The sequence below is a fragment of the Tursiops truncatus genome, chromosome 20 (assembly GCF_011762595.2).
Source record: "Tursiops truncatus isolate mTurTru1 chromosome 20, mTurTru1.mat.Y, whole genome shotgun sequence".
NCBI lineage: Eukaryota > Metazoa > Chordata > Mammalia > Artiodactyla > Delphinidae > Tursiops > Tursiops truncatus.
Genome location: NC_047053.1, coordinates 51,653,060 through 51,674,258, shown reverse-complemented (window position 1 = coordinate 51,674,258; position 21,199 = coordinate 51,653,060). Strand labels below are relative to the sequence as shown.

The 21,199-nt window shown below is 47.8% G+C and overlaps 2 protein-coding genes across 6 annotated transcripts; one reads left to right on the top strand and one right to left on the bottom strand.

Moving 5' to 3' along the window:
- Positions 1 to 755: 755 nt before the first annotated feature.
- On the bottom strand, positions 756 to 6,666 carry ATP5PD (ATP synthase peripheral stalk subunit d). Of its 2 annotated transcripts, none has more exons than XM_019938746.3 (6): positions 6,521 to 6,666; positions 3,805 to 3,935; positions 3,425 to 3,521; positions 1,401 to 1,472; positions 1,100 to 1,162; positions 756 to 956 (listed from the first exon to the last, which is right to left on the bottom strand). In XM_019938746.3, exons 1-6 carry the CDS (start codon positions 6,536 to 6,538, stop codon positions 825 to 827), a joined length of 513 nt encoding a protein of 170 aa, XP_019794305.1. In that variant the 5' UTR covers positions 6,539 to 6,666; the 3' UTR covers positions 756 to 824. The 2 variants fall into 2 exon arrangements, with proteins under 2 accessions (XP_019794305.1, XP_004319108.1); XM_004319060.4 differs by lacking the exon at positions 6,521 to 6,666 and adding an exon at positions 5,502 to 5,638.
- On the top strand, positions 5,677 to 21,121 carry KCTD2 (potassium channel tetramerization domain containing 2). Of its 4 annotated transcripts, none has more exons than XR_012328594.1 (6): positions 5,677 to 6,166; positions 7,783 to 7,891; positions 10,420 to 10,511; positions 14,841 to 14,936; positions 16,526 to 16,679; positions 17,031 to 17,156. XR_012328594.1 is itself a non-coding variant. In XM_019938735.3 (6 exons), exons 1-6 carry the CDS (start codon positions 5,828 to 5,830, stop codon positions 18,310 to 18,312), a joined length of 792 nt encoding a protein of 263 aa, XP_019794294.1. In that variant the 5' UTR covers positions 5,677 to 5,827; the 3' UTR covers positions 18,313 to 21,121. The 4 variants fall into 4 exon arrangements, 3 of the variants coding, with proteins under 3 accessions (XP_019794294.1, XP_019794295.1, XP_019794296.1); XM_019938735.3 differs by lacking the exon at positions 16,526 to 16,679 and adding an exon at positions 18,283 to 21,121; XM_019938736.3 differs by lacking the exons at positions 16,526 to 16,679; positions 17,031 to 17,156 and adding an exon at positions 15,540 to 16,519.
- Positions 21,122 to 21,199: the final 78 nt, after the last annotated feature.

Sequence of the window (21,199 nt, the reverse complement as noted above, 5' to 3'; positions counted from 1 at the left end):
ACGCGGGCCTCTCACTGTCGTGGCCTCTCCCGTTGCGGAGCACAGGCTCCGGACGCGCAGGCTCAGTGGCCATGGCTCACGGGTCCAGCCGCTCCACGGCACGTGGGATCTTCCCGGACTGGGGCACGAACCCGTGTCCCCTGCATCGGCAGGCAGACTCCCAACCACTGCACCACCAGGGAAGCCCCCACCACCTCATCTTACTTTAAACCACCTACACTTCCTGGCATTGCTCAGGAGTCCTGCTAACTACAATCAATACTAGGATCTTTTTTAATGAAACGATGGAATTAAAATAATTTCCTATGTTCATATACAAAGCTATAACAGGTTTTAACTTTGTGACAAAATTTCTTTTCATACCACATTTAAACTGAAGAGCTGAAGCACAGAAAAGTAGATCCCTGCTGCTACTCGCCCTGCTGTTACATCTGCATGTGACTTTCTGATGGACACGTAGAAGGAAGCACTCCCTAGGAATCAATGGTTTGAAAGCAAAGAGAAAGTTCAAGGCAATCAGTAGATAATGATTCCTCTTTACCATATTCCAGTGAAAAACACTGTCATCGACCCTACTGTTATTTGTTAAGATTTCAGCAGCCCTGGGGGCTCAGCAACTGGCTCCTACAGGCCCTCACCATTAGGCAACAGCACACACCTATAGGCATACCTTTCCATTTTAACAAAAGCTCCGCTCCCAGTGAGGTAACTCCAGAGTTTAACTATCTCAACCGCAAAGGAGCAGACACACACAGCACTATATAATTATTTTTAATGTCCAGAGTTTATAATTCAAGGGCCAGAGCTTTCTCCCAGACTCAAGTTTATAACTGCTCAATTGGCTGGTGAGGCCAGTAGGGATACTTCTTCTTATCTAATTTGGTGTCTGGGAAGACTTCATTCAAGTCCTCAATGGTCATCTGATCAAATGGAATGATGTTCTTCATCTTCTCCAGCTAGAAAAAGACGGGAACTGTGTTAAGATAAATAGGGCTGCAGAGATGCAAAAAAGAATCCAAGGCGGGTTACCCCCACTAGGTGAAAGATGTGTGGCCGTGAAAGAGAGGAAATATAAGCAAAGGCCTAGGCTCATCCTTACCTCTTTCTTGTATTCCTCAATCCTGGTCTTAGAGAGAGACAAAAACTCAGCACAAATTTTCACCTTTTAAGAGAAGGGAGAAATTCTGTTTACAGAAACGTCATCACACAGTATGTCCTCCTCTGCTGGTTTCTTTCACTCACATAATTATTCTGAGGTTCATCCATGTTATTGCATTTATTAATAGTTCATTCCTTTCTATTGATCCTTTAAAGTCACTCCACCTTAACCTTACTAGGAAGAAACAGAACTGTCAGGAATTAAGAGAATTTTAGAATAAATAAGAGCCTCCAATACTTACATCTTTTTCTTCTTCAGCATCCACCTGGGCAGTATATTTATCCTCCGGCACAGGAACCTTCAGGGCATTAAACTACAAAACAGTGACAGTGAGTTGTCATTAATATAACCAAGAGCCCCCCAAAAGGGCTCAAAGCTGCTAATCGTAATAGAGCGTATAAAAACACATTCTCCGTTCAGGGAGGAAACCAGCATGCATCTAGGGCGTCGTAGTGGAAAGAGTACTAGACTACCAATGGAAGCTCAAGGTTCTTCTCTGCCCCATCACTAACTAACCGGAGACCTTGGACAATTCTTTATTACAGTGAGCTTCAGTGTCTTCACCTGATAAAGAGAGTTGGACTTGATGACCTCAAAGAACCCTGCAGTTCTAAAGAAATTCTGATCTGTTTTTTTTTAAAGAATTCTGCATTTTATTGCACTCAAATAACATTGAACAGAAGACGTTTACATTATTTTTAGAAAATCCACTGATGTTGCCCAGCTTGGCATATGTTTGTAAAAGACAAGGCTCATTCATTGAGATATTTGGAATTGGAACGTATTTGACGTTGACCACAGCATAATGAATCCTCAGTGTCCAGAGTTCTAGAGATGATTATATACAAAAATCCAGAAAAATTTACTTTACACATTTATCAGTTCTATGTCACTCCTAAGTTTCCCTAACAACATATGGCTTTATAAAAAGTAGTGTTCTAGGATTTCCCTGGTGGCACAGTGGTTAAGAATCCGCCTGCCAATGCAGGGGACATGGATTCAATCCCTGGTCCGGAAAGATCCCATATGCCATGGAGCAACTAAGCCCGTGCGCCACAACTACTGAGCCTGCGCTCTAGAGCCCATGAGCCACAACTACTGAGCTCGCATGCCACAACTACTAAAGCCTGCATGCCTAGAGCCCTTGCTCCGCAACAAGAGAAGCCACCGCAATGAGAAGCCTGCGCACCGCAATGAAGAGTAGCCCCCGCTCGCCGCGACTAGAGGAAGCTCGCGCGCAGCAGCAGAGACCCAACACAGCCAAAGAAACGTAGTGTTCTATAATTCACAATAGAAAGTAAGAGCTTTATTAGATGTTGAGTAGCAACTCTGTATTACCCAGATCACAGGTTTAGAAAATTATTGTGTTTTTTCTAATGTATTACTTTGGGTTTCACTACACTATGGTTCAGCATTAATTACTACAGTGTAACAATGCTCTCCAATGATAAATATATAAAATCTCTTTGATTTTCATCTTTTTTAAAAATTTATTTATTATTATTATTTTTTTTGGCTGCACCACACGGCATGCAGGATCTTACTTCCCTGACCAGGGATTGAACCTGTGCCCCCTGCAGTGGAAGTACAAAGTCCGAACCACTGGACCGCCAGGGAAGTCCCCTGATTTCTCTTTTAAAAGAAACCGTAGTGGACTGGCGTAAGTCATGTTTGCATAATGGAGATGGAGGAGATGGTCTCCTTAGAAGACAGCTTAGTGTTGTGGCCCCAGCACTTAGCACTGCACCTGGCACAGAGTGGGCCCTCAATAAGCAACTGTTGAATCAACAAACTACAGATGCTGAAATTTAACATCAGAAGAGGATAGGTGAGCAAGAGATCACAGCTCCAAGGGACATTAAAAAAGACAGCAGAGAAAAGAGGAAAACAGTAAAAGGATAGAAAAATAATGTTACGTTTGTTCTAAAAGGAGACAGGTGGGGAGCTAAGAAGGAACTCAGAGTTGGCCAGAAACATCCAACTCAAGAGCCCTCTGGCTCCCAGGTTAAGGCTCTGCCATACCGTTTCCTTGGATAAGAAACCAGCTGAATGAAGAGACCCTGAAGTCTCTGCACCTATTTACCATTTAAATCTATCATCACAAGACCTCTGGCCACACCCATCTCTCCTGAGCCTCCTTTGGATTCTGGGTGTTAATTCCACCCCTCTTTCCCCCCTGTCATCCTGCATGTGTAACTGTCCACCGTCCTGCTCCCCAAGCAGGACGTGTTACAAGACCAGAACTTTAGTTGCCTGAAGTCTCACCTTCTTCTCAAAGTCATCCACCAAGCCAGCCTTTGCCACACTGGCCTTGTAGTAAGCCCAGTCGATGGCAGGCGGCTTCTCAGGCAGAGCGGCCAACCTGATCACGTAGAAAAGCAAAAGTTAAGATTGTTCCATGAGCAACAAAAAATTCACACAGCAATTTCCCTGTTCCTTATTCCTATGGCCTGGGGCTATCATCACACTCTTCCCTTGGAGGGAGATCAAAGGAATGCAAAAAAATTACATGTATTTGGAAAATGCATGGATTTCTTTATACTTTCTGCCGGAAGAACATCAAAAATTCATGTGCAATTCCAAAGCACATTTTGTTTCCACATTAAGTGACAGGTTAAGAAGCTCCTTCTCAGCAAGGTACTGACCTGGAGGTGAGGATCTCATTCCAGGATTTCAGGGAGTTAGCAACAGCCTTCTGGTTGGGGGGTATGATCTCCCCAAAAGCTACCCAGTCAATGGCTTTTAGAGCAAGTTTCCGTCCAGCCATCTGGAGAGCCTAGAAAATAAAACTGGTCAGATCAAAACAGGACTCTTGGAGAGGATCGTCTGAAGGGCATCTTAGAAATATTCAGGTATTTCAGAAATAGATCAGCATCATATGTGTGGGTATATCTGTCAACTAAAGGAATTAGGATTACTAAATCAGAAAGAGGACAATTTACCTTTTCAAACTCAAGGTGTGCAACCTGGCATATAAATATATTCTCTCCCCACTAGATGGTCCTCCCCCTATTCCCCAATTCCTAACCTATCAAAGCCCAGTTCTCTAGTGTTTGCACTCCATGTACCTTTGGAAATACTGGTAATGCAATAGTCATGCATTACATAAAATAATTTAAATGCATTTCCACTCAGTTTGCGTTTTATTCACTGATTCTCCAGTGCACAGAACCTGACACATACCCCCATTTCAACAAGGCTTAGTTAAATAGGGCAGACTCTCGACCAAAATTTCCTCACCTGAAAAATGGGGATAATAGCCCTGCTTACCTAAGAAGGCTGTTAAAAATATCAGATGTAATTGTGCACATCAATTTGCTCTACAATCTTATACAAACTTAAGGGGCTCTCTACCCGCTCCCTGTCAGATTAGTAATACACCTGCACCTCCCTATTCATGTCTGATGATCCCCTGCAGTGTTTGCACAAACCCTGAGTATACTGGCAATATGCTTAAAAAAGGTATTCAATACGTGTGAATGTGAGAGAAGATGGAAAGTGATTACAGCCATTTTTTTTTAAACCAGGATAGAATATGGGAAAATAGTCAACTTAAACTAAATAAGATCAATGTCAAACATTAGGAAAAAGACTGAAATGTCAAAGGTCTTTACAAGTTATGGGCTGGATCACAAGGAAGATGGAAGAAATCTTCCCCAGGATCTCAAGACACATGTCCAACACCTGCCGCTTCCTTTCACTCTCAGGATAGCTTATGTTTCCTGGAGTGGAGGTGAGGGGCATCTCTTTAAATACACCAGAGAAATAAGTGCCCTTACAGAGACTTTTCCAAGCACAGAAGATAGGCTTCATAAATGGATTGCTGTCTCTTATTTACTGCTGAATCCCCAGCGCCTAGAACAGATCTTGCACAGGAGGTGCTCAGTGAATATTTGCTGAATCGGTAAATGAACCCTGCACTTGAGAAGCTCTGAAAGCTCCACACGCTCGAATGCTGAAACCTTCAGGAGAGAAGGGCACAGCCCTCCAGCCTGCTGGGTGTCACTCAGCAAGCTAAAACGATCTCCCGGCAACGTTTCCGCAGCCTCCAAACCGGACTACTGAAGTCGGCCAGGCTGGGGTCGGGCTGGACGAGACAAGGTTAGTGGAAGTGCCTAAGTCAGACGCGGCGGGGTCACAGACTGGCCCCTGCGACCTCGCGCTCGGGGGAGGGGAAAGGAAGGGAGCGCGGAGCAGCAGCTACAGCCGGGACACTGCCAGCAGGGCAACTGCAGGGCCCGGCGTCCTCGGTAGGGGCGCGACAAGGGTCGGGCCGAGGTTTGCAGGCGGCAGAGCAGAGAAACCCCCTGGGGTCGGACCTAACGCCCCAAACCTCACTCACCTTCACCGACCCCAGCGGCCCACAGTCCACAACACCAAGGAACGGAAGTGGGTCACCGGAAATCCTCCCCTCAGCCAGCCCCAAAGCCAAGGGGGCGGGCCCTATTTCTCAGGTCAGCCAATGGTGATGGGGGCTGGTTCCGGAAGTCCCGTCCCCGAAGGCGGGCGCCTAGCCTCTACTGCCAGGGTCCCCGGGAGCTGGTTGGGGGCGCTCCCGTCCCTCTCCGCCGGCCCCTCCCCCGCCGATGGGCCGGCCCGGCTCTCCCTGCCAAGAGATGGGCCGGCCCGGCGGCGCGCGGGCAGCGGCGGCGGCGGTGGCGGCCCAAGATGGCGGAGCTGCAACTGGACCCGGCGATGGCGGGGCTGGGAGGGGGTGGCGGGAGTGGGCTGGGCGACGGTGGCGGCCCGGGTCGCGGGCCCCCCAGCCCTCGCCCCGCTGGCCCCACGCCCCGCGGGCACGGCCGCCAGCCCACCGCCGCCGCGCAGCCGCTGGAGCCGGGTCCCGGACCGCCCGAGCGGGCAGGGGGCGGTGGAGCCGCCCGCTGGGTCCGGCTGAACGTGGGCGGCACCTACTTCGTGACCACCAGGCAGACCCTAGGCCGGGAGCCCAAGTCTTTTCTCTGCCGCCTCTGCTGCCAGGAGGACCCGGAGCTGGACTCAGACAAGGTGTGCCCCGCCCTCGGGCGCGCCCCCGGCCTTCAGACCCCCTCGTTTCTCCTAGGCTTGTCCCCCGATTCCTGCAACACGCTTCTCACTGGCGGGCACCTCGGGCCGGGACCCCTTCCTCCTCCTATTTCCCCGCCAGGCTAACCCCCGGGGCTATTCTCCCCCATCCTCAGGCGCACGCGGGCTTTCTCTCTGACGCCACCCTTCGTTCTCAGCGGCTCCTTCCCCATACTGTGCCCACCTTCACCCACGAGAACCCATTCCACACCCCTTCTCCGTATTCCTCTCTGCACCTCTCATCCCAGCCCCTCAGGTCTGCATGAGTTTTCCCCTGGCTCCTCGTCAGCCCCTCACCGCCTGTGCCAGATGCATCCAGAACTGGGTCAGGGTGAGCTAAGGCATCTTTGTAGCTTTCTCAGACTTCCTCTCGGACCCCTCTGCCAAGTTGGGTGAAAGCCTGGGTCTGATGATGGCTTCGACAGCTGCAGGAAGTGCTTCTCATGATATCACACTTCTTTCCTGTGGTCCTGGTCCCTGAGCTCCTGTCTGGTAACTGTCATTGTTTTAGGTCGATATTTGAGATCAGATACGTTCCTTGGAAAGAGGTTGTCATTTGCCAGTGCAAACCTAAGCTGACCCGTTAAGACCAGGGAAAATGAAACCCTGAGAGTGCTGTTGGGCAAGTTGCATGGCTGCTAACCAGAGAGTTGAGAGGTGACAAGGCGCCTAACCCGTTTTCAGTTTGAGCTGTTGTCTGAGTTGCTTTTTTAACTTTACACGTTCATCTTTTAGTTTCCGCCTTAAAAGCATTGATCATTGCTTACAGCGCCTTGTATCCCATAGAGCACTTAGCTGTTACCTTGCAACAGAGCTAGAGTTGGGTAAACATTGGTTGATTTCACTTATTCATCTCCTGCCTCTCCTGTAATAAATCTCAGATTGAAGGAAACCTGTCCTGCCCTTACTTTAAAGAGTTTCCAAAACCTTTCTTATTCTAAAGGAATTATTTGATCTACCCCCAAATTGTCCTTGTTGCAGTAGAAGCCAGTTTCTTCTTGTTCCCTTTACTGTAAAGATGAGTAGGATTAAAACTGCTCAGAGCCAAGTCCTGGCTGTGCCAAGCTTCCTGTGGGCACAGATCTGGAGTGTGTGAGTTACAGCTGCCAATGCAGACTCCCACGGTTGTTGGCCCTGAGTTCTGGAGCATTGCCAACTGAACAGAGGTTTTCTTAGAATTAGGAATGTGATTCAGGCACAATAGAGAAGTCAGAATGTCCATCTCAAGCAAAAATTTAGATCATGCAACTATGGCATTTTCTTCCTCGGTTTCTTTATAACAAGTATCCCGAAGGAAGAATGTTGGTAATTGCGTCAGAGTAAAAATTTTAGAAGTTCAAGTTAATGCCTAGATGATGAATATGACTGTACATCTGTAACACCCTCCCTGAAATGATCTTGAAGTACAAGATACACAAAGCTAGGCTTCTTGCCAATAGTTTGTGATAAATATCTAGCAAAACTTGCCCTCTCACTCGTGTATTGTGACAGAGAGGTGGAAACCCTGCCCTGACTTAGCCTGAAAGCTCCACAGTGATACCCTTATGTTTGGTTGACAGGACGAGACAGGGGCCTATCTGATTGACAGGGACCCTACCTACTTTGGTCCTATCCTGAACTACCTCCGCCATGGGAAGCTCATCATTACGAAGGAGTTGGCAGAAGAAGGTAAGAACGATGTTTGCATTGGGCGTTTTCAAAGTTCAGGTCAAATCTTTAGAGCTGTTTCACAGATTTGAAATTTTTTTCCCCCACAGATTTTATTTTATTTTATTTTTTTCTGGCCGCGCCGTGCGGCCTGTGGGATCTTAGTTCCCCAACCAGGGATTGAACCCGTGCCCCCTGAATTGGGAGCGAGAAGTCATTCCACTGGACCGCCAGGGAAGTCCTGAGATTTGAATTTTGAGGTTTTCATCAAACTCACGTGCAGTAGATAGTGTAGGAAAGCTTTACGAAAATAAATAGGGAGCCTCCAATTACCTCTCGTCCGAGAGGGTCTTGAAGGAGCCCCTTTCGGTTCGCTTCAGCCTCCTTCGGGAGAAGGAAGCTACGTAGCTCAGCTTTGGAGATAGCTTTGGAGTTTTTTCTGAACCTGCAGAATTGTCAGGACCCCTTTTTACATTTACTTATTGCTAGCAGTGAATGTCCACAGCCTGAAGCAACAAATCTCTGACATTTAGCTATTCGTACTTTCAATTTTAGTTTGAACTTGCAGCTGTAAAAGAAATAATAATAAAGGCTTGGCCTCATTTCTTTTAAGACTGGTCTCATGCTTCCTTGTAAATTTTTGCATCTGACCTAATTCATTCTCCAGCCCGTTGTCAGGTGCATCGTTATTTGACTCATCTTTTTGGTTTGTAGAGCATTTGGACCGTAAGTGGGTCTAGACATCTTTCTAAAAGGCTGTCTTGGGGGTGGGATAGGGAGGGTGGGAGGGAGACGCAAGAGGGAGGAGATATGGGGATATATTTATATGTATAGCTGATTCACTGTTATAAAGCAGAAACTAACACACCATTGTAAAGCAATTATACTCCAATAAAGATGTTAAAAAAAATAAAAATAAAAAATAAAAGGCTACCTTGGTCTCACTGAGGCATTCCGTTGAAGACTGGGGCCTGCCCCTAGAGCCAGGGCACCCTGACCTGGGAGCTTTAGCTCTGCGTGAGAAAGCTGTAATGGCCGTGCTAATTAATGAAGTGGCTGCAGAACACTGCTGCTAAAACCAGTCAAGAGGAATCACTCTCCCTTTTTTTTTCTCCTTAACATTTCAAACGCATACAAAGTAATGGGAATAGTGCAGTAAATTCCACCCAGCATCCAGCTTCAGCAATTACCAACTCATGGGTACTCTTGTTTCTTGAAAAGAGGAATCTGAAGCATCTTTTCTAATGCCTTAAAAAAATTCATTTTGAAATAATTTCAGATTTAGAGAAAAGAACTCCGTTTACCCAGATTCACCAATTTTTAACATTTTTTGGTCATATTTGCATTACAATACATTCTCTGTTTCCTCCTCCCCGCTCTTTTTCCTCTCCCTCTTCTAGTTTTTATTTCAGAACTATTTGAGACTAGGTTACAGACTTCACCCCTTAATGCTGCAGTGTGTACTTCTCAAGAACAGGACATTCTCTCACATAACCACAATACAGTTATCAAATTCAGGAAACTTAATATTGATGAACACCTTAACTATAGCTTATATTCTAATTTTATCAGTTGTTCCATTAATGGTATTCATAGCAAATTTTATTCCTGGTGCAGGGTCACACATCCCATTTAGTTATCCTGTCTCAGGCCTTCGATATTTTGTTTTTGTTTTATTTATTTATTTATGGCTGTGTTGGGTCTTCATTTCTGTGCGAGGGCTTTCTCTAGTTGTGGCGAGCGGGGGCCACTCTTCATCGTGGTGCGCGGGCCTCTCACTGTCGCGGCCTCTCTTGTTCCGGAGCACAGGCTCCAGACGCGCAGGCTCAGTAGTTGTGGCTCATGGGCCTAGTTGCTCCGCGGCATGTGGGATCCTCCCAGACCGGGTCTCGAACCCGTGTACCCTGCATCGGCAGGCAGATTCTCAACCACTGCGCCACCAGGGAAGCCCAGGCCTTTGATTTTGTTTAGCATGGGATTCTTTTTTTTTGGATTGAACCCAGGGCCTTGGCAGTGAAAGCTGCGAGTCCTAACCACTGGACCGCCAGGGAAGTCCTATGCATGGGATTCTTTCAATGACTGCCTCTTATATTGTTCAAATAATAAGCATCTTGTTAAATTTGGTCCACATAAATTTACACACACACACACGCACACACACACAAACACACAGACCTTTGGTCATTTTTAGGACAAACTGGGCAGAAATTGCAAGCTCAAGAGTTGTACAGTGGGACTAGTTCCAGGAACTAAGTGACATATGGTAAAGGTGTCCTGCAGCTCACGGGCAGGTGCAGGGAGAGCAGGGGAAGGTGCCAGGTGGGAAACTGCAGGGGTGAAACGGAGTAAACAGAGCACTGTTGACTCTGCCATTGGGGAAAAGGTCACGGGTGCACACCAAACAGCAAAGGAACGTTTCCCCGGCTGAAGGAGTTAGACTAGACTGGCATTTGAAAGATAGAGTTCTTAGCAAGCTCATGAACTCCAGCCTCTTCCTGCTGTTTTCTGGGGACTTGACACACATCTAACTACAGTTTTGGTCCTTCTAGGTGTGCTGGAGGAAGCGGAGTTTTATAACATTGCGTCTCTCGTGCGACTTGTTAAGGAAAGGATACGGGACAACGAGAACAGAACTTCACAGGTAATGGGTTTTGAGCTCTTAAGGGGAAGCTATCCCAAGTGGCTCTCTTTGTCCATGTGTCTGGGTGTGACTTGAAATGGATGATGTGATCTCTGGATGATGGCCAGAGCCCTGCCTTTCCCCGTAGAGCCGGAGGTCTCTGTGCGGAACACCGCCCGTCTGCCAGACAGACAGCGTGTACTCTGCCAGCCTTGTTCAGAACAAGGAAACAGAGGAGAAGAAATCACAAAGTAGACGAAACAGCCCCGTGTCCCCTTAGCAGAGCGGGAGGTTGTGGCCGCTCTCCATTTGGCAGTGGGAGGAGCCACTGCACTTGAGGTTCAAAGCCTGTTCTTTACGGCGGAGTATCTGTCTCCCTTCATGTCCACGTGGAGGCCAAACAAGGCCTTGCTTCCGCCTGTTGGCTTCTGTTTATTAGGACCAGCCTTCAGCCTGTGGCCATGTCACATCGAGCTCCTGACAGCCTCTTGAAACCAGTCATGGCATAGACTTTGCAAGTGGTTTGCGAATCATGCTTCGAAGAAAATAATGTCAAGCTTCTCTTTTTATTATGAAGTCTGGATTTTTATGCTAACCTAGTAGATATGGTAACAAAAATCAAACAGAATTTGCCACATAGTTTGAGAACAGAACGGAAGGCAGTGAGGCACTCTTACCTCATTTCATGTCTCGTCACCCATCATGTGTCCTAAGTAAGTGGCCACAATAGCTTCTGTTAGGCCCTGGGGACCCCAACTGATAGGAGAAGGTCCACGCCTTCAAGAAGCTTAAAGTCTAGCAAGAAACACAGACACTCCCTTTCGTGTATTTAGGCTCTATTTTAAGAGAGTTTAGCTGCAGTAACGGGGCAGAGTTGGACTCCAGTATGACTTGCCTCTTATCCCATCAGATACCGGTGGTGGTCGCTTCCTTGAGATCTAATCTATTGCAATATAGAATTTTCCTTGAAATAAGAAGGCAGTATTTTCCTTTTCAAAAGTAAAAAATAGTTCCTTGCTCTTTCTGTGTAAGACTTCAGATATCAAAATTTTTCTGGCTCTAAATGGAATTATCTGGATGAATAACGGACACCTATGCTAAAAAATGAACTCTCTTATACGTTTTATCTCTAGCACTTTGCAAAGGTGGAAAGGCTTATTCATTTAGTTCTCTTACATCTGCCCAATGGCTGAAAGGCTTCTTTTTAATGTTCAAAGATGAACTTGTATTTGGTTTGCAGATTACCATATGAAATATGATCTAGTGTCACCAGTCTTTCTGCCATCTCATAGTATATTTACATGGCATCTTTCACTATTACAGACACTTAATAGATCAGACGTTCTGAGAATATTGCCTCATCCTCAGTTTTCCACATTCCAAAAAACCCCTTTGATTGCTTAATATAAATATTGATGGTACCATAGAGTATGTCATTTGAAACCATTCGAATCGTGGCCCCTGAACACTCAGTTCTTTGCCATTAGCAAATTCCTTGAGAGCGTCGTTAGATTTCTATTTGATGACAGCAGTTAATTAGTTCTCTAGATTCTGAGGCTTGTGGATTTATACCCAGTTGGAAGCTTTTTTATTCTAGGAATGTCAAGACCCTTTTGATGTTAATTGATCTTTCCATCTGTCCTCTTTATTTAGTGGAACTCTGGGCAATGGATTTGATGTTGTTCAATGACGTCCCCTTTTGCATTTGTCCCAAGTGGCTCTAAGGCTGAGTGTGGATTTCCGTGGCTGTCCCTTCAAACACGTTATCTCCTTTAACTTGTCTGCTTTGAAAGGAGACGCACATGGCAGACGATAGGGCGAAGCCCAAGATGTGGGGGACCTACTCTGCCCTTTCTCAGTGACCTCACACCTCTTTTACTGGCTGCCACCATTCTATTACTCTGCCGTCCTTGGTAGTATTTTTTGCTAGGTGATTAATCTTGGTGCATTTGAGAGCACCAATGGTTTACTTTGGAAGAGAATAAAAAAGAGGCAGCACAGATATCTTAAATACCTGGGACTTTGACAGCTGTGGCCACTCTCAGGTCTTTCGGATGCTCTCCATCTTACAATATAAAACATCTGGTTGTTTCCGAAATTGGAATTGTCAGAAGATTTGTCCTGTATTTTACATGGAAGAAAATTTTTTTTACCTTAGCACCTTGTTTAATGGTAGCTGTACCTCATTTAGAAGGACAAAGTATACAAGAAAGATTATAACGTTGTCAGGCCGATCTGGGCTCAAGTCCCAGCTCTACCTCCAATCCACTTAATCGCTGTCCAGCTTGGACAAGATACTGTGCTCCGAACACCAGTGTCCCATGTGTAGAAGGAAGCCAACACCTGCCTTCCAGGACTGCAGTGAAGACTAGACGAGAAGGGTGTCACACTTGGGGCTTGTAGCACTCGGTGATCAGTAGCTGCTTTTATTTTTCCAGTATTCCCCAAGTTGTTCTAAAACGAATTTTCTAGGTAGCTGAAGACAGCTTGTCCTTTTGAAAAAGTGTTAAGTTTTCATCATTCTTAAGGGAACAGTCCATATTTCCTTAAAATCCGACTGAACATAACTGACCCCTCTCTCCATGACCAGGAGTCATTGTTGTGAACCTGGGTTGCTGTTTGTGCCTTATGCCCTCTGGGATGGGCAGTGAGTGTGCAGCTTTGCACCCAGCACTGAATGGTCCCAGATTGCTAAATACCGAGTCCTCCTGTGCGCCTGTAATTGTCCTTCTGGGAACTGGAACTTCCATCTGGCGAGCTTGCCTCCCTGCAGCCACCCTGGCTCTCTCGTGACTGGCGTCTCGTCCCCCATGGGCCAGATCACAAGTGTCAGTGAAGTGCAGGGGCCTTAGTGCTGCAGCCGTGGGGCATCGATTTGAGTTGCTCTGCCTTTTGGCTTTCGGTTCTAACTTACATTCTAGAGAGTTGAGTCTGGCCAGCAAATGGCCTTTCTCTGAATCTTTGACACCAACTGGGTGACCAACAGTTCAATCCTGTCCTTACCCTGACCACCCAGAGTCAGCGTCAGACTCCACGGGTCTCAGATGCCAGTCATAAGTCTGGGTCCCCAGCCGCCTGCACTCTGTCTGGCTTGGTGACAAATTCGGGGGCTCCCACAATGCCCCCTTCACGTTCAGTAATTTACTAGACTAACTCGTGGAATTCAGGAAATGCTCTACTTACTATAGTTTATTATGAAGGATACAAATGAACAGCCAGATGGAGAGATTCATGGGGTGAAGTCCTAAAGGGTCCTGAGCACAGGAGCCTCTGTCCCCGTGTAGTCAGCACGCGCCAGCCCCCAGCTGCGCAACACACGGATGTGTTTGCCAACCTGGAAGCTCCCTGAACCCCATCGCTTTTTTCAGGACATTCCATTTGGTAGGGAAGGTTGATTATATCATTGGCCTTTGGTAATTGAACTCAATCTCTAGCCCCTCCCCCTTCCCCCAGGGTCACAGGATGGGGCTGAAAGTTCTAATCCTCTAACTCCCTCAGTCTTTCTGGTGACCAGCTCATTAGCATACAAAAGACACTCCCCCATTTATTTATTTATTTGTTTGTTTGTTTTGGTTGCAGCATGAGGGATCTTTTAGTTGCGGCATGCGGACTCTTAGTTGTGGCATGTATGTGGGATCTAGTTCCCCGACCAGAGATCGAACCCGGGCCCCCTACATTGGGAGCGAGGAGTCTTACCCACTGGACCACGAGGGAAGTCCCCAAAAGATACTTCTGTCACTCGAGTTTCCAAAGGTTTTAGGAGGTCTGTGCAAGGAACCAGGAAGAAAGACCAAATATTTTTTTATTGTACACATATCTATAGCAGGAATGTTACCATGTAACACTGAAACACTTCCAGGTAGCTTCAGCAGAGGGTAGAATAGCTTGAACATGTGTATATTATGGGGTCCCTATTTAATGTATTATTCCCATATATAAGGTATCATTCTGGATAAACCAAGATATGGTCTGCATTTTCAGCGTGTATGTCAGCTATAGTGACTGAAGAAGAAAATGTGACTTTCTTGTCCAGAGCAGTTTTATTTTCTACTTTGGGAAATAGATGAAGTCTTCAGTTTATCAGCATATGGTCACTCGCATGATTCATCCCTCCAGAGTTCAGGATTATTTTATTTTATTCATGTTCTTGGACCCCTTATTTTCTTCTTGGGTAAGTTTTTATTGAAAAACTACAGTGCTGCTTGCAAAGGGGATAGTGGGTGGCCGCCAAGAAAAAAATTCCAAGCAAACTCCTTTCCAGTCTTTATTTTTTGGAGAGTCTCACCGAGGCAGCTGCAAACTGCTGTGCCCTTGAAACCGGTCCTCAAAGTCTGTGTGTGGTTGTCACAGGGCCCCGTGAAGCACGTGTACAGAGTCCTGCAGTGCCAAGAAGAAGAGCTCACGCAGATGGTGTCCACTATGTCTGATGGTTGGAAATTCGAACAGGTAATGTTTCTTTCGTGGGAGCAGCCCTGTATCTCAGTCTCGGAGCCAGTCACCGTCTGTAGCCAGTTAATCACCCTGGGAGTCGGGTGGGGGCCAGGTGTGATCCTGTTCCAAAACGGAGAAAGAGCCGCTCCACGTGGACTCTTTGCGTGGTAGGATGTGATGAGTTGGGGAGAGCTGAGGGTAGTCTTGTGTCTCCCAGCTTCATATCCAGAGTTTCCGCGTGGTTCTGCCCAGAGAGAGCCAGCCAGTTTGTTTAGGCTTGAAAGTGCCTCTCTGGGCTTTTTTCCCTCAGAGGGATTCCTTTCAAAAGTGCTGTGTTTATAAAGCAGAAACTAACACACCATTGTAAAGCAATTACACTCCAATAAAGATGTTTAAAAAAAAAAGTGCTTTGTTGACACCTTCTAGAATAAGTAGCTAAAGAAGACTAGGGTTTAGCAACAACCCTCCCTTTGCTTATCCCAGGGTCAGATCTTCATCATTCCGAGTATGTGCGCCATCCACCATGCACGGCGTGGTGAACAGCTGTGATGTGAAGGGATCAGACATCAAGGAGGATGGCGAGGTCCTTTCCATTCACTCTGGGTTTCTCTTCTTTAGCTTTGTGCCTGTGACCTGACTGAGGCATCAAAACAGTGTCTGAGAGCCAGGATTTTACTGCTTTCTTCCACTAGATGGCAGAATCGTTCATCTGTTGTCTTCAAGGGAGGCTGAGCATGAACAGAATGACTGTGTTATAAATTCAATGAATCATGCCTGTTTTTAGGTAGAGTTTAAGAGGTCAGCTGAACTGTCACCATAAGCTTACCTTCTTACATAACAGTTACTCTATGTGTTAACAGTATTACGTTATAGATCAAACACACAGGTGTCTCTGTCTTCAGAACCAATACTGGATGATTCCTCACACTCAGCTCCACTGCAGAATCAGTGCTACCTGTGTGTGGCAGCCTAGTTCTTGTTCAGGTGTTCTTCAAAATGTCACCATACTTCCACTCCAGAAGTAGTTTTTCCCTGGTATAAAGTTTCAAAGACAAAGGATATTATAACAACTTTTTTTTTTTAATAAAAAATTATTTATTTATTTTTGGCTGCATTGGATCTTCATTGCTGCACTCGGGCTTTCTTTAGTTTCGGCGAGCGGGGGCTACTCTTTGTTGTGGCTCGCAGGCTCTAGAGCTCAGGCTCAGTAGTTGTGGCGCGCGGGCTTAGTTGCTCCGCGGCACGTGGGATCTTCCCGGACCAGGGATTGAACCTGTGTCCCCTGCCTTGGAAGGTGGATCCTTAACCACTGTGCCACCAGGGAAGTCCCTATAACAACTTTTTAAAACTATTCTTTGTGAAACTAATGAATAATTTATCCTGTTTTTCTCATCTTATTGATGTGCTGTTGGAGGACCAAGTCTGCTCCCTTTGACTCCATTACACGGAGGAGGAAGTTAAGGCCCAGGAAGGCTGAGGTGTCCACAGCCCGGTCATACAGCAAGTCAGCCATGGTCTCCCGACTTGAGGCCTTGAGGACTTGCCAGGATGACCACACCCTCGGGCTCAGCTTCTCCCTCCCTGCATCCGTATTTCCTCTTTAGACTAGAGCCTGAGTTCAATTCACCAAAAAGGTTAGAAGTTCCAGCAGCATTTGGCTTGAGCAGCTCTTCAGTGACTCTCGCGTGGTGCTTTCCAGAGCCTCCCGAGCTCCGGTCTCCTGTCTAGGACTTCTGCTTAAAGATGAGCCAGCTCTGTGTAGGTGTTTTGGCTGAAGCAAGTGTCCGTTTTCATTCACAGAAGCATTCTATTTCCCCTCAATGTTTGCTAGAAGGAATAATGTGACCGTATCAATCCTGGCTGCTGCCTTTGGCACTGTTTCAAGTGCTTGGGTGAGGGGACAGTGGCAGAACTCACACTTTTCTTTGGGGAAGCCTGGTGCACAGCTGGGATCCAGTTATCCCCTGGGGCCTTGATAGACCCAGAGAATTCTTCATCCTTTGAGCAGCAAAACAACAAAAGTTCAGTGAGGAGGAGGGTTTGATTTGTGTGCCACTTAAATATTTTAAGATCACTATTTGTATGTTCACCATATTCTTGTTTTATCAGCTAATCAGCATCGGATCTTCCTATAACTATGGAAATGAGGATCAGGCAGAATTCCTCTGTGTTGTCTCCAGAGAATTAAATAATTCTACCAATGGCATTGTCATTGAGCCGAGCGAGAAGGCAAAGGTAAGTTCCTTCACCCGACTTTCGTCTCTGACCCTTTGCTCTCAGCCCCTGCGCAGGCCTTGCCTGAACTGTTGCTCACAGGTTCTTCCCTTTCCTTCTCAAGCCAGCTTTGCATTTCCCCTTCATTTTGGCCTTTTGACTGTTGTAATTTATTTTTCTTTCTTGGCTGTGTTGGGTCTTTGTTGCTGCACGCGGGCTTTCTCTAGTCGCGGCGAGCGGGGGCTAGTCTTCGTTGCAGTGTGCGGGCTTCTCACTGTCGTGGCTTCTCTTGTTGCAGAGCACGGGCTCTAGGCGCACGGGCTTCAGTAGTTGTGGCTCGCGGGCCCTAGAGCACAGGCTTAGTAGTTGTAGCGCACGGGCTTAGTTGCTCCGTGGCATGTGGGATCTTCCCAGACCAGGGAACGAACCTGTGTCCCCTGCATTGGCAGGCGGATTCTTATCCACTGCACCACCCGGGGAGCCCCTGACTGTTGTATATTAAATCAGGACTTTTGGAGCAGTGACAGAGGCTTTTAGTTAGGACATGTGAACCAAAATAGGGTAGTCTTTTCCCAGCCTCTGTCAAATCAATGAAAAAGCTTATGGCCATTAATTACTATAAGGTGAGAATTCTGAAACTCAAAATTGGAAAGTATTTTACCTTTATATTTTGAAACTGTTCTCTCTCTCTCTCTCTTTCTCTGCCATCTCAAGAGAAAAGGTGTTTGGTTACTTTTGTGATTCCCCCCCGCCCCCTGACGCCCTGAAGTTACTGGAAAATGGTTGCACACTGTTATCTTGTTTCCTCCACTGTGCCCCCTCGTACACAGACACACATACATGCTTCTAAATCATCAGTATGTGGTGAGCCCGGACTGTGTCCTTTCTCACAGGGGAAGTGGTCCAACAACACGTAAACTTAGGCCTGGCCGTGTTCAGCAAAAGTCTTTTACAACTGCAGTGCTTCAGGGGCGGTTGCCTGGCTTCCTGGGGTAACAGCGATTGTCGTGCTGCTCCGTGGGGTCCAGTGGAAAGCGGCTCCGGGGCTCTTTCTCTTCCCTTGGCGGTCCGGTAAGCAACCACCGCCCAAAAGCAGTCTGCATTCAGCCTCCAAGCCTCAGCCCTCTTCCCCACCTTCCCCTTCCAGATTCTTCAGGAGAGAGGATCTCGGATGTAAAGTCCGGAGTCCTAACCGACGAGAGAGCAACCCAGCAGAGCACCTCTGTGAAGTTAAATCTTGCTCCTGTACAGTAACCGAGCTACTGCAAAGCAAAGCTGAGCCTGGCCCCCCGGTGGAGAAGTGTTCTGGTCAAAACCAAAGGAACCCCAGCCCCACCCACAGGAACCGGAAGACAGAGGCCGCTTCCGGCTGCAGAATACCTTTTCAGTACCTGCTTCTGTTTTCTTAGCCAATGTTACAACAAATCTTTATGAGAGCAGCTGGGCCGGGTTCTCAGCTGGAGCTGATCTAGGGCTAGGGGGAGGGGAAGAGGAAGGCCTAGGTCTTTGCACATATGCTGTGCTTCAAGGAAGCTGGAGCAAAGGAAGAGGTTTTTCCCTGCGCCGTGCCATGTTTCCACCTGAGTGGGCCACGTCGGACATTAGCAGCCGCTTAGTAACACCATCTTTCCCGGCCCATGCACCCCCAAATAATGCAGCAGATGCAAAGGGTTCTAGCTTCAGGTTGTTGAACTGAGGTTTGGATAGAGTTGCCAGAGTACCCCACATTCCTATGAACAAAGCCTCTTGGAGGAGGGGGAGGATAGGGTGTCCTTGGTGGTGGTTGGAGACTGGGGATCGCAGCTCTGGGTTCAGGGCACCCAGCTGCTACCATGTTCAGCTTTGCGTCATTTGTCTCCAGCAGCCTGGACCCCCCAGGTAGCTTGCTTTCTCCCCAAGAAGAGGTTTGAGGCAGGAGGCACCTGCGCCGAATCAGACAGACAGACAGGCGCTTTAGGTAGTTGATGTAACTGCTTCTGCAGCCTTTTCTTGCCCTCCATTGGCCCATCTTCCTTCCCTGACTTTTTAAACTGGGGCTGAGGGTAAAGGGACTTTGGACCCTCGATGGCTTGGGGTGGGGCCGGCTGTTTTCTTTGAAAGTTGCCAAATGTGTTATATTGTCGTATCCAAAAGTGGTATCATTTTTGTGATCGTCTCTTGGAAATGCCTTGACCAAAAGTGCGATATTTGTGTCTCTTCTTGGTTTCTGACCTGGGCGGCGTCAGTGAGCCCCACCCCCCACCATCCCCCATAGTGTGTGTGGGTTTGCTGGGCAGTCTGAGGACTCCCCCGTCTCTGACCTAGCCCTCACCACCACTTCTTTCTGTGGAGTGCCAAGGCGTTGAGGATCAAACGCTGTTGGACCCAGAGGAGGAAAGCCCTCCTTTGGACTGTGCCCTCGGAGCTGGTAACTGGACTCTCTAAGCTTTTGAGTCTCGATGAGCAGTCGTGGAATGCAAAGGGACCAGAGAATCCTGACTTTGCCCCGGGTGACTTTCTTAGGGTGGCAGATGGTCTGGAGGAGGGGGAGGTGCCCGTGGGGAATGCTCCATCCATAAGAGCCCCTCAAGCCCATGGCTCCTGGGCGCCTTCAAAGCTGAGGTTCTCTCTGCTCCACAGCTCAGCTGCTTACTGCGTGGGTCTGGGGTCATGGTGTTTTGGAAATGACTATCGACTAAGCCAAATGTCTTCCGAGCCTGTGACCTGCCCCTGCCCAGGTGGCCTAACCCTTCTCCAGGATTCGCACGTTGCCCTCATGTGTCTGTGTAGAGTAGGGTAGAAGTGTGTATCCAGGGCGTCTGCTGACACGCCGTGTCTGCGCACCAACGTGAACGTGCACGTCGGCACCTCGGAAGTCTGGCCCGAGCCCAGGATTTTTACAGTTGTAAAACGTTAGAGGAACTTCTACCTACAATAAAAACAGTCACCCCTTCAGAAAGGTGACAGATGTCCATCCTGTCATCTTTCAGGGAAAAAAAAGATTTTGAGTGAGTCAAGGAAAAGCTGCCCTGAGTAGCACAGAGCGATGGGCGAGGTGCTCTTTGGCCGATCTGAATAAGAACCGTCGGACTGAAAGGAGGGAAAGCAGCTGCATCTGGGGCCTCGTGGCCAATCAGGTTTGCTTTCTGGGGCTCACCTGATGGTCAGCCTCTGTTCCCAAGCCAGCAAGGAGGAGCGAGGAGGCGCGGGCCAGCACCTCAGGATGCACTGTTTCTTTCATCATGCTTCTCAGAGGTCCACCGTGGAGCCTGCGAAAAGACTGCTGAGCCCCTTGCTAAGTGATCTGAGGAACTAGAGGGCTGCCTTTCACCAAGCTTCCCTCCTCCCGGCAACCCCATGACAATTTCAGTTGTTCCAGTGCTCCAGGAATCCGAGAGTGATTCGTTTCTTAAGGTTTCTGGAAAAGTGTTTTACCCAAACCCTCTATGAACCTAGTTGGTGTTTTTTTCTTGAAAGCCTTCTCCCTCCGGGGGAGTAACTTCAGGCAGAGGTCTGGCCATGGGCTGGGGGGTATCACATGACCAGTGACCCACGCTCTCCAGCTGCCCAGGGCTGCCACGTGGGGAGTGTCTCCCTGCTTCCTTCCCTGCCCAGGTCCGAGGCCGTGGGTGATGCAGGCCAGACCCAGGGAGCAGCCTGGCGTCTCCTGAGTGATGACCCCGAAGCCCGCTTCCATCTTCTCCTCAGAACCTGCTCTTTTTTGGCAGTGAGGCAGGGCCCAACCTCCTCTAGAGTAACTTAGTTTCTGCACAATTTTAACTGATCTCAGGGGTGTCCGTGAGGTGCAGAGGAGGAAGGGACAGAGATGCTGAGGGAGTAGGGCTGAGAAGTCACCCACACCCTCCAGCATGGCCTTTGAGCCAGGCCTTAGGGACCATGCCTGTCACTTGTGGGTGCCCTTTGTTACCATTTGTGTGTTTGAATAAAGTCTGAAATGCTGTGACCCCTTTTTTTTTTCTCTCTGGTCAATAAAGACATGAAACAGACTTCTGAATCTTGAAACTTTTGGTGTATGTTTTCCGATACCGCGAGCTCCTGGGTTCCTGCTGTCACTCACTATTGGT

What these genes read in the sequence shown, in the direction of transcription:
- ATP5PD (XM_019938746.3), bottom strand. An exon ending in ATGCTGAAGAAGAAAAAGAT is followed by an intron (nt 1,163 to 1,400) that starts GTAAGTATTGGA and finishes TTCTCTTAAAAG; the next exon opens with GTGAAAATTTGTGCTGAGTT. An exon ending in TTGAGGAATACAAGAAAGAG is followed by an intron (nt 957 to 1,099) that starts GTAAGGATGAGC and finishes GTCTTTTTCTAG; the next exon opens with CTGGAGAAGATGAAGAACAT.
- KCTD2 (XM_019938735.3), top strand. Translation starts at nt 5,828, where the DNA reads ATGGCGGAGCTGCAACTGGACCCGGCGATGGCGGGGCTGGGAGGGGGT. An exon ending in GAAGGAGTTGGCAGAAGAAG is followed by an intron (nt 7,892 to 10,419) that starts GTAAGAACGATG and finishes TGGTCCTTCTAG; the next exon opens with GTGTGCTGGAGGAAGCGGAG. An exon ending in ACGAGAACAGAACTTCACAG is followed by an intron (nt 10,512 to 14,840) that starts GTAATGGGTTTT and finishes TGGTTGTCACAG; the next exon opens with GGCCCCGTGAAGCACGTGTA.